The sequence below is a fragment of the Truncatella angustata genome (genome assembly GCF_020726525.1).
Source record: "Truncatella angustata strain MPI-SDFR-AT-0073 chromosome Unknown BKA67scaffold_1, whole genome shotgun sequence".
NCBI lineage: Eukaryota > Fungi > Ascomycota > Sordariomycetes > Amphisphaeriales > Sporocadaceae > Truncatella > Truncatella angustata.
In genome coordinates, this window is record NW_025763381.1 from 4,324,465 (window position 1) to 4,336,673 (window position 12,209).

Genomic DNA, 12,209 nt, shown 5'->3' on the forward strand with positions numbered 1-12,209 from the left:
AGTAAAAGAAAGTAAAACGGGTATCAAGACTATTCCGAGTCATCGTGACGGTCTTCTGAGCCGGCCTCTGATTTGGCATCATTCTTGTGAACCTTCCGGTGTCTTCGAAGATTTGATACAACTGAGAAGTGTCTGCCACATCCCTCGACTTCACAGCAAAACGCTAGAGTGGGGGTTAGCGATGATCAAGACTGGCGTATGACTAGTATAACTTACGTTTTTCGCCAGTATGGCTGTACATGTGTGTTTGCAAAGAACTGGGTCTTGTGAACCTCTTGTCACAGACCTTGCACTTGTGCTTCTTTTGAGTGCTTGAAGACACCTTGGAGCTAAACTGTCCCATCATGGACTGAGGCGCCGGCGGGGGGTGGGTCATCAAGTTGGTCGGGCGAGGTAACGTTCTTGACGTTACCGACTCGATATCGGACCCGCCTGTCGAGTAGTCGCTTACGGACGAGTCAATTGATCCTCCGTAATAGCTGCCGCTGCCGTAATTACTGGCTGAAGAGATTGAAGAGGTAGTCGAGTGTGCTGGCGGGAACCCATACGAGTCGGTGGATCCTCGGGCGCGGGAATTCGAAGGTGGGTAGATGGCTCTAGGTGTCTCCTGGCTCATGGCGAGCATCCCGTGTCCAGCGTCCAGCGCATCTGCAAAGCTGCGACGGTCGTCCTGCGGGATTCCTCTATGATTGAAGTCAACTATCGAGTTCCTGGAGGAGTGAAGGCCTTCGTCGGTGCCGAAGTCGGACGATGAAACTGATGAAGGAATGGATGATTGAGAATACCTTCTATGGTCGGCCTCCGGTGCCAGGGCAAATGTTGAGCGAACCGGTGCGGTCGCATAACCAGGTAAGCCGTGGTCAAACGACGGCGGCGAGGCAGTGTAGCTCGAGTGTACCGAAGGTGCGCTTGTCGCAGTTGCATACGAGGGCTCGCCATATGCGGCAGACGTAGGTTGTAACCGGTTCAGGCTGAGGAGATCTTGTGGCATATTGAGTAAGTCTTGTTGTCCATAGACATTAGCCATGAGAGTGCTACCTGCTGAAGATGCAGTCACCGGAATGGTTCCAAAGGAAGCCATTGAGCTAGTAGGTGCGCTCGTCCGACTAGGGTGCTGCTTTGCTAGAATGTCGAGACCGGAGGTCAAGGGCTGCTGATACATGCCCTGACCGGCATTGGGCGGCGACGAGGCCGCAGCCCAGGGATTTGTAAAGTGAGGGGTGTGGTAGGAAGACATGTGGTCAAAGTTTATGGCACCGTATCGTTGTTGTTGGTGGTCGAGTGTCATAGTCATCTTCGACGGTATAGTAATGATATAGCGAAATCAGGAAGGTGAGAAGCTTCCGGACCTTTGGTGATGCGACGAGTGAGGGGATCCAATGTAGGTAGGCAGGTAGTTAGGTAGGTAGGTTGTTTTAATTGATCAACTGCGGAATCCCGACGAGTACAGCCGTGTTACAATAGAGAGGACGGTGACTGAACTTTGTGAGATCCGATGAGGGTGATCCTTAGCAAGCCGTGGAGGTGGGATCAGCGAGCCTTAAGTGTGTCTGGCAGGAGACGGAGAGGCTCATGTAACAGGGGTTCCTGCGGTCGAGTGGGAGGTACAAGTTGATGCCAGTCGGTACTTCCTTTTCCCCCCAAACCATCTGAAGCTTATTATCGCTTGCTAGTCAGCGGGACAAGTGGAGACTGCCTTCCAGCACGCAGTATCCAGTGACGACGTCGAACACAAAATGATCGACAGTTCAATATCCCGTACTGAGAAGCTTAGGCCTCTGGGTTGGACAGTATGGGAGGGTAGCGCGTTGAGCAGATCGAGCTGGGCAGTACTATGTACGCTGGGGTTATGCTGTCCAATCTGAACGACAACCGTTTTAGTTACTGGACAGATCAATATCTGTGGAGCTAGATGGCTCGTTTCAAGACCGAAGAGTAAAGGATCAGCAGTGCTCAAGATCCGGGGGTAAATGGGTTGCTGCTGCTGAACCGACACTAGAAGTATAGCAGTTCGGCAGTCACTGAGGTTTGTTGATATACGGGGAGGATCGTGCTGTGTCGATGATCTGACTTGCAGTGAATGCTGTTGTTGCGTGAGATATTTTGAAGAGGTTGTAGGAGAATGCCAATTGGGACGTTGGAGGAGGTGGCAGGCAGGCTTTACATAAATCCCATGAAGGCTATGATGCTGGAAGTGCCAAGTAGGTACGTAACCAAGTCGCACTGTTGTTGACCGTCACGAACAGGGGGCCCAGTTTTGACTATGTAATTAGAGTAGGGTATCAGGGTCCTCTGTCTAACCCCAATAGTAGTCCCGGCGACTTGAGCCATTCAATCTCTGCGTACTAGGGCTAAAGTACTGATCGAGAGGGAGTGCAATGTGGGATGGGATGCATAGGGACAATGCAGAATAGACAATTCACCAGAGCAGCCAACAAAAAGCGCGCCATGTCTGTGTGGTGGATCGCATTGGGTGGTAGGGGTATGAGAACCACCTAACGGATAACCCCCTGGTCGCTCTTTCCCTGCCAGCTTAGCGGATTTCTTCGGGGATGGGGGGAGCAGAAAAAAGTGTGTTCAGGGCTGCTCTTAGCGGACGCCACTGATGCGGGAGTTGAAGTGAAAGGGAATCTCATGCAGGGTCTGATTGAGAACGGCACACGGAGTAGATTCGAAATGGTTTGCAACGTACCGTTTCCGCCCTGGAAGTCCATTTCCAAGATCGGCTTGTTACCCAACCCACGCTCGATGACGATCACATCAATACCGGTAGATTAGCATTCAAGCGCGTATTGCTTCACATCAACCATTTGGGTCGTAATTGCGGTGGGCGCCAGAGAACATGATGAGATGGGTGGTCGCTCTCCACGCGCAAAGCCCGACTGGATCCTATTCCCTCGACCGCCTACGTCACGGGTGATACAGGACGGCTTGGAATTCTCTATGATCCTTGTCCGGTAAAACATGGTGGGTCCGCTCGGTGGATAGCGCCATGTAGAGGTACTTTTGACTATTGGCTCCAGCTGGAAAGACTATGAGCAATTGCAATTGCCAGACAGCCGTCCTAGTTCCGGCGAGCTGACAGCGCTGCTTTCAGGGTTTGGCTTCCTGGCTTCCTCAATGATGCTGCCGTGCAGAAGGAAGAAGCATACCGAGAATCGAAATAGAATTTGAAATAGAAATAGAAACCATGACACGAGACGTCTCCGTAATTAGTTGTTGTGGCAAATGTATGAAGCATTGGATTCGAAAACAAATCCCCATAATACGTGGCCTTCATGGGCATCAGACATCCTTCTATAAGTGTGCAGTATACTTAGTTGGCATATGTAGTTAGTTCTTGCTTGCGGGACACGCAGTAGGTCTCCGGAGGGCACTCGGGGCATTCGGGGCTTGCATATATGACGATATCGTATATCTTTATGGCCAGCCTAGCTCTTGAGCCGCGCGCCATCTTCTGTTTCGTGGTACCGCTCCCGATATCTTGTGATGTGTAAATGGCCAACTGACGTAACTGCCCAGCAGATATTGCTACTCTTCTGTGGCAACCGTCGGCCCTTACCCTGGTAATATGGCAAATTCAATCATGAGTACTTGTAGGGGGAAAAGGCTTGACACCTGGGCACCAACCATGCAATAGTGCGATAGAATCTGAAGTGTATAATATCGTTCGCAATCAGTCCATCGATCAGAATTTCAGCTGTCCAAAGTACGTGAACAGAACGTTCTGTCTCAGCATTGCGCTTCTTGGCAATGAAAAAAAAGCCATAACAGGCATTCGTTCGTCATTGCGTTCTGTTACTGGCACGCTTCCAACAGGACGTTGCAGAATAGTGGCGCCCGGCTTGGTTCAAAGCCGGGGGTTCCTCTCCTGGCCAAAGTGGGCGGGAATAAGACCCTCGACGCTGAAATGGCCGAATGGCATGCTAAATGACAACATCGACAACGGGCCTTACCTGCGATCCGTTTTTTCTCTTAGCCCGACCCAATCAATCATGTTTCTTTACACCCTTGCTTTTACTGTAGCCTCTACTGTAGCCAGACAGCCAAACAGGGGACGTGGGAGGGGGCATCAACTACTCAGGAGAGGGACCCTGAGCCATCAGAAGGACTTTAGTCTCTACCAAGTGCCATATGCAGCTTCCCAACCCCACAACCACTAGATACCAGTTGAGACTAAAACGTCAAGCTACTGTACCATTGTGTGTAGGGCCTGGTAAGCTTCAACTCTTACAATTAAAATTGCGCATTTCGATTCGTTCCTTGTTCGCCAGAATAAAGTGCGTAGGCAGGGGCCAGCTGTACAGACTAGAGCAGAGCGGGGGCCTTTTCTCCTCTTGTTGACGCGCTTAACGCTCAGCTCGCTGCTACTTGGTAACCTTTGAGCCCTCACTGGTGAAAGAAAGTGTTGTCCGTCGTGTCTCATCGCTGAGGGTTTCCTAGATGGAACCGTTGTCCCTCTACTCCTATACGCGTCTTTCAACCCTTAAACTTGTCCTGGGACGGAGTAAATGTCAAAAGCCTTACAAGACAAGTATCATTAGGCTTGATATGTAGCAGAGCCGTGGCGCGGCCCGCGCGAACGCTCGGTTGATAACAAAAATGGAACTAACATGCAGGCAAGCTGAAGCCCTTTACAGCCATTATTTTTCTGCTTGGCAGCACGATAAGCCCAACTATCCTTGTCGTATTCAAAAGATTTGTACATATTAACCCCCCCTCCCGAAATGATACGGAAGTACTTGAATATCATCTCGTCGTGAGTTCAAGATTGCGCCTGCTGCAATGTGGATTACCGTGAATCTTTTAGATTAAACGTCTTGGATACATAGCGCAGCCTCAAATACACGCCTTATCGCGCCAATGCCAAATTTGATTTGCCAGAGAAAGTGTCGGGCCGGGAGTTCGAGCCGATGATATATCGAAACCCACGTCGACTAGCCAGCAGCTTACTCCTTCAAGGGATTCGTCTAGTACCTGTGCTTCTACTAATATATTACCTTGACGAACTCCAATTGCTATTGCATAGAACGATTTGCCCTGGTCTTGCCGTTGTCTGGTGTAGGGGGTCATTAATCTCTTCACGGCCTCCAGTTATGCCCTGCAAACCGTTGAAGAATACAGCTCTTGGTATTAATTCTTGCAGGTGAAATGCATGGTGTCTCCGTCTATCACGAAGCAAACTTACCACCATCATGTGATATCATCATCAGGGGTTTGTAGGTTCAACTTTCAAAAGTACACATCCACAAACCTCAATACAATGGGGAGAGTGCGGGAAACCACGAGCTCATCCATAACCATGTTCGCACATGGCGATATATGGGTACAGTGGATACAGACTACCAGTATAACCTGGCAGCTTCCATACTTCAGCAATTCCAATTTCAGATATCCCTTGTACTACCAACCGGTTATGCCGACAACACCCCTCATACGACCAGGCAGCTGGTGTCATCGACACCATTGCGACCACAAGGTCGAAGTTTGAATAAAAGTTGCACAGTACACCCTGAGGTTGCATTCCACTACTGCAGCAAAAGATTATCCCAAATTTGCCTGGTGGGGTTATGTCCAGGACTTTCATCTCATGAGGATTGATCCATCATCACTAATCCATTTTGTCTCTAGCTCAGGAAAGATAAATCATCACACTCAGCGCCTGACATTCAGTACCTTTGTGATTTTGTTGCAGCATAATTCAATATCACGACTTTATAACATATTCGAGTTGTCCGTGTGACAAGCCGCCGCAGATATCGAGATGGCCTGTCAAGCGCATTGACTTGCATGCACGTAGGATTTATCGAATATGCATTATGCCTTCGCTGGACTCAAGACACTGTACTACATGCCTGATAAAGCCTCTTGGACAGTCGGATCTAGTAAGCCTAGTGAGATTTCACACATGTTTCCCGGGAGTTGACAGTGGCGATCATCGAAGTGTCAACCGGCACGTAGCGAAAGCCACAGTTCCCACCCACCTGCAGGCGACAGGGTCATCCGAAAACATCTACCTAGTCGGCTGACAAAATTTCGTCCTCTGCCACTAACAAAGGAAGACCCAAAGTCCAATGGCATGGTACGTAGCTCGATCTCGAGATCTCGTGAACTTTGATGAAAGCATCCACTCCCTTTTCTAGAAGGCCAAAAGCGTCCCTCAATCTCGACGTTTTTGGACCTTCCTTACTCTGAACCAAATGAAGCAGGACTACAGCCATATCCGCTTTTGGATACCCTGATTGTCAGCACCCACTCAGAAGAACTGCTTGAATCGTTTAGGGCAAATCAGGCGACCAGGGTATGTCTCAGATCTGACTGGCATTCCCCAAAAGGTAGCAATGCCAGATGTCAGATCCCGGACCGTTGTCGGTGGGGCTACCGACGATCACTTCTTTTCCGGATCGCCCGTCAACATTGGCGCTCTTAGCGCAGCTCTCCCTTGCCAGCTACGGCTCAACAATGCGACCCAAGCACCCTGAGGCTGCTGGCTGCAATCACAAAGTCACCTCAAGACACGGGAGGCTTTCTGACAAAGGTAGGGCCGCCCTAACTAAATCACCAAGCCCTATGCCCCCAGATAACGACATCTGGGCAGCAGTCGTTGATGTTCTGCTTCTCGCTCCATGAATGCATTTAGATTAAAACGAGGAAGAGCCGTGAGTCACAAGACTGGAACGGAAGACTGCCTTACGCTAGCGAGCGTCCGCGCGCCGGCAGTCGAGACGACTGTTCAGAGTACGGATTACGGGGCGAAAAGAAGAGCTCAGGATGTTTACCAGGATGGTGCAGAAGGACCCAGTTGGGAAAAGAAATCCATATTCTGCAACTTGGCGTGTGGTGAGTATTTCGTATCTGACATTTCACCCTAAGGGAACCGCTTAAAATGAAGGTCGCCGACCATGATGGTGTGCGACATGTCCCTTTGCCGTGCTTTTGTATGCATCAATCTCAAGGCTGCATACTTCAATTTTATCACGAAAACTCTCTCTCTTCCTTCACCTGAGACCACCCAACTAACGGATGCCTGAAGCCCGATGTGATCAGTCATTGGTTACCGTCTTTTCTACAGCTCGATATTCAGGTGCATCTCTATTGCAACAATGCAGCTGCATCACCAACAAGCAAGGGCTAGTGCTTTACGCGTCAGGATCTTGGCATGAACTCCAAAGTGAAGCCGTCGAACGGCTCTCATAATCCCGTCCATACTAGAACGAATGGAATCCCTGAGTTGTGGTAGGGCTAGTGTTGGTTTCATGGGTCTACGATCCTCTTTTCTTCACGAGTCACTGCCGCTTACTGCTTTCATGAGTTTTGACAACCTAATTCCCACCAGGCCGCATTTCTATTGTATAAAGAAGCACGCCACGGACTGCGGGGATGTCTCCGTCAGCTCCGAGTTGCAAGGTTCCGACTGCTGCGTCTTGATTGGAAAGTATAGCAGAAGTACCTAAACGTTCGCAGTTTCCTGTCGACAACGAACGGCAGGAGCTGCAGGTAGGAGAATGCACACTTCTCCAGCTCTTTCCACCAAAGGAGACGCTTTTCGCGAACCCTTCTCATACCACCACTCGACGAATATTTAACTTTGGTATATCAGGTTCAGTTCAAATGTGATTTATTTACATGAATCTGCTATTCAGAAATATTTTCCATACTTCCTTTATTCGCTATCGTATGCTTAAGTTTGACCTTGGCAATCTATAGGTGGAGCAGTGTGCATTCTCCCGCTTGCAGCTCCTGACGGATGTTTTTCTTTCTTTCTTTCTTAACTTCTTTCTTCATAGTATCAGTCTTGATATCAAGTCATTGTACATTGTTTTTACACAGTTGTATTCGCCCCAAACTAGTCGCCGCGATGAATGATAGAGAAGAGGAACTTCGACCTCTTGCTCGGGACGTATATTTGCTACTAACAGCCGACTTTCAGAATGTTTGACCAATCTTCCCCGGATTTGCGCCCAAATTTCCAATATCGAAATGGAACGTGGCGTTTTCCGGGATCATGGGAAGTCCCCTAGTACTCCTCGATCATGTACCATAGTATCAGTGGTTTGACCCTGGTTGAAGGTTCTGAAATCGAGGCCTTCAAAGTGTAGTAGTGATTGACCATGGACCTGGTCTCGCACGTTTTGGTGGTAAAACCTGCACCGTACTGAGCTCCGTTCAAGTTAGTTCTATTCATGCAGATAAAAAATTGTGATATTGGTACAAATGTCGTCGTCCCTTGTGACTCAATCCAAGATCGTCACGAGACCTGTTCACCGATGCAGTGGATCACCACATGCCTCCCACATTGCTGTCACTTATCGAGAGGGAATACCAACACTGCCGCATTCGCCGTGACGTGCTCATCCGGAGTCAATCCCGGTGTTTCTATGCCTTAACCAAGTTTAGCTCGGACTCTCCCCACGAAGTCTGGAGCTAGGCGAAAAGTATACACACACTACGGATCCCTACGAAGAAGCAACTCAAAGGGAGAAGCCAACATGACTCATTGGAACAAGATAAACCCAAACCAGGGAACGGTTGTTCTTCTGAGTGATCCGTCTTATCAGTGCCGACACTCATCGAAAGATGTGTGTCGTCCTTTCTACAGTACGAACGACCATGGCGCTTGGACCCCAAAAGTACCCTCGCTATGCTGTTTCGCTGGCCACTCAACGCCGCTAAAACACCAAAACAACACTTGCTTCGCGGAAAGCTGTGGGAAATAACCCAAAGCTAGTTCCAAGAGATTTTGTGGCGCGGGTATTTCGACAAGCCGTGTGCAAGAGCGTTGAAGCTAATCACTGCAGAGCTAGTCATAAGCTTGAGAGCCAATTTGTTAATGGAACGTTGCTTTCGAGTGCCACTGCGTCAAAGTCAGACAAATAGCGCCCAAAGGTACTAGATTGGAACTTGAGTCAAGACTGCAGCATTGAAATGGCCACAGAAATATTGAGAGTCACGAGAAACTTTGGAATTTCTTTGCAGCGAATCGTGGCTCGCTATTGGCATGTGCTATTCAACGGCGGCAAGTGTTGCACAGACTCTGACCTGGACAGATATTTGTCTTGTTGCTTGTTGAGGAAGCAATGATAACGGGCGTGATTATACATGGGTGGGCAATTCGTCGTGCACCTCGCATTCTTCCCGGTCTGTCAATGTATGCCGCAGCAGACTGGTTCGATATCGGGCTTGTAACGGCAAATCGTTGATCATATGGGACTGTCGTATAACCATCGGGTCGGCAAAGTTCAAGAATCAGTGGTATCAAAAACCACAAGAGAACATGTCGAATGAATTTCCAGATATATATGCTTTGCCGATGGGAAGATCTACGGTAGAATGGTTCAAGCGCTGGGGATCCTGCGATCACCGCAGGCGATACGGCTGTTCGGCACAGTCCATGAATCCTAGTTCACAAACCAACTCGACCTGGAATTGTTGTTGTAGATCCGGAGGAATGCGAAGAAATAAAGTAAACATCGTTACCAATCCCGTGGTAATGATTGTTGTTAAATAAATTCATTTATTTGAAACGACGAAGCAATCAAACTGACGCATTAAGTGCTTGCCGCCTGTTCGAGACACAGGCAAAGTGCATTTCGCGGTAATCTATTTACAACCGTGGCGCTCTTTCGACTGTGACATTGCCCACCAATGGTATTTTGGTAACGATTGAAGAGAAACTAACATACATTCACGGAGCCGTAGCGATTCGGACTTGAACGATGGGACGAAATCATTGCAGCGGTGGCGCACAGCTATCAAGCTAATAAGTTCATAGACATACAATGTCCAGTCCATCGATGAGGATTATAAGGGCGACAAACCCACTCAAGAGGCTATCCAAATATTCTATCAAGCCACTTCTCAAAGGGCGCAATAACCATATTCTACTAGTGGAATAACAAGTGGGTGAGATTAGTATGATTACGTACAGCACGTATGGAATCGACGATCATTTCAACCTACATTAATATAGCCACTCTGCAGTATTCTGTCCGGAACCAGGCAACAACATAGTTTATGATGTCTTGTGCATCCTACGTTGCTGACCGTTGAGCAACGAAATCTATGCTTACGGTAAGTGACAAGGCTGGATGCTCGCATGGCACAATTACAATCTAGCAGAGCCAAGCATAAACCTGCTACATCGCATGATTACCGAGCTATTTTGCTCTCTGAAAAATTAACATGCCAATGTCGTCGCATTATTATTTTGCTCTGTTCCAGCTCTCAAAGAGTTGTGCAGGAAAAGCGACCTAAGGAGCATAGATAACATGGTTGGGTGACACTGGACAGAACGTTGTGAGCGCTCGTAGCCCATAGACTGGGCCTTGTATGTTCTGATCATTGTGACTATTTATATACTAAGACTTGCGGAGGCACGTCCCTCTGGGAGTTGTAGGGCATGGTACTCAATGGGGCTCTTATTTCTGCATCCGTGACTTGCCTATGCTGCGTGCTTATGCTGTGGCATTCATACCACTCGGATCGAAGGCACCTTTACACAAATCTTGTCTGTTGAAATCATGGGCAACCCGTGATAAAAATTACTATTGATAGCTACGAATGTCTCGATTGCGGAATGACTACACTGCTACGTCTTAATTGAGGCCTGGCTCCCCGTGGTTAAGTCTAAGCCAATTCTCGGTGTTGCCGCGAACCTCAAAGGAGAATTCGTCGTCATTATTTTCGTGTATTACTCTAACGCTGTTTCCATGTAGACTAGAAGGCAGTTGACTTGAGAAAGCCTGTCACCATTTGAAGACAGCTTACGAGGTTGGCAAGTTGACAACATACACGAAATCATACTAGAATGTCTCTTAAGCATTTGCCATGTTATCATCGCACCTCATAATTTATGGTCCAACCACGATCCAGAGCACGATGTGCTGGTTCTCATGCTCCTCGGTATGCGGCTCGTTACTCACGGTCAAATTCATTGTGGCTCAAACCACACTAAAAGCGCATAACTCACCACGAATAACTTGCAACGAAGATGATATATTATTACTACTATCGAGTCTATAGCAACGCCCGACTATGTATTGGCTGTCATGGGATGTCTCTTTCTCCAAATTGATCGGTAGACCTACCTGATTGAACACATACTCTATCAAACCGCTCCTCCTGTATCCGCTCTTTGGCTGGGTTGTTTTTGAAGATAACCGGTACTGCTTCGTATTTAAGAAGTCTGGCTCCTCGGAGGAAGGGATATCCGAGAACTTAAGGCATGGATAGTCAGGATATTTATGGCGACAATGCCAGCTTGAATATCACATAGTACAAAAGTTCATTATTTTGCCCATTATTGGAGCTGATGTTGGCGATGGATGAAATGGCCACGCGGAGAGGTAACTAAATGATATTTGCTATGACAGAGACAATATATCAGGCCAGTACGTGCAGGAAACTAGCTTGTCGAGTAAAATAATCTAAAGATTCCATACGGCTGATACCAGGGTGGATAGGTCTATAGCCACATTCTATTGAAACGAATGATGCGGCCATCCTTGTTGGTAGATAGCTATAAAGTAAAAAGTAACCACAGAACTGGAAAGATCAGAATCATTGTGTGCTGACCCAGACAAAAGTTTCCGGGTGAAATGGACGGTCAAGGATATTTCCAAACCTTTTGCGTTTGATGACCGAGGCATTCCGACGGTCATCGTAATCCTGAAGCGCCAAGACTTGTAAGTTTGTGAGCGACACGGATAAGTTCAGCGCAATGCAGATATGGACAAACTTTTTGGGAAGCCGTTTGAAAACCGAGTATGGTTATTTCATGTCACCCATTGGTCGACGTTTGTCTTCATCCTACGTCCTTGATGGTGGCTGACAGAGGACGTCGGCTCCAATCTGAAGAAGCAGTTAACAGTGATATGCCGTATGACCAGATAAATAACAGTTAATTCAATTTATTTTCCGTGCGATAAGTTCTGGCTTACGACGATTTGTGGCATCATGGAGTAATTTATTGTCTTGATTTGATAGTCGTGCTCCATGGCTCACTCCATACGTGACTAGGCCTAGCCTAAAAATAGATTTAGGCTAGCAGCCTCTTGATTAAGATAAACATATACATTTTCTATCGCTTAAATCATGATCGCTTAGGTTAGCTGGTCGTGCTATTGTGTTAACTTATCTATTTGCCACAAACGCAAGTTCGGAGTGACCGCATATGGAGTTCCGTGATATTACAAAATTATGGCTAAAGA

At 47.9% G+C, this 12,209-nt stretch overlaps 1 protein-coding gene across 1 annotated transcript; it reads right to left on the minus strand.

The window, feature by feature from the left end:
- Positions 1–29: 29 nt before the first annotated feature.
- On the minus strand, positions 30–1,294 carry BKA67DRAFT_653401 (uncharacterized protein; the record flags this gene model as incomplete). Its single annotated transcript, XM_046106361.1, has 2 exons — positions 30–163; positions 217–1,294. The coding sequence occupies 2 exons, from the start codon at positions 1,292–1,294 to the stop codon at positions 30–32; spliced, it is 1,212 nt and encodes a 403-aa protein (XP_045964333.1).
- Between the last annotated feature and the right edge of the window lie 10,915 nt (positions 1,295–12,209).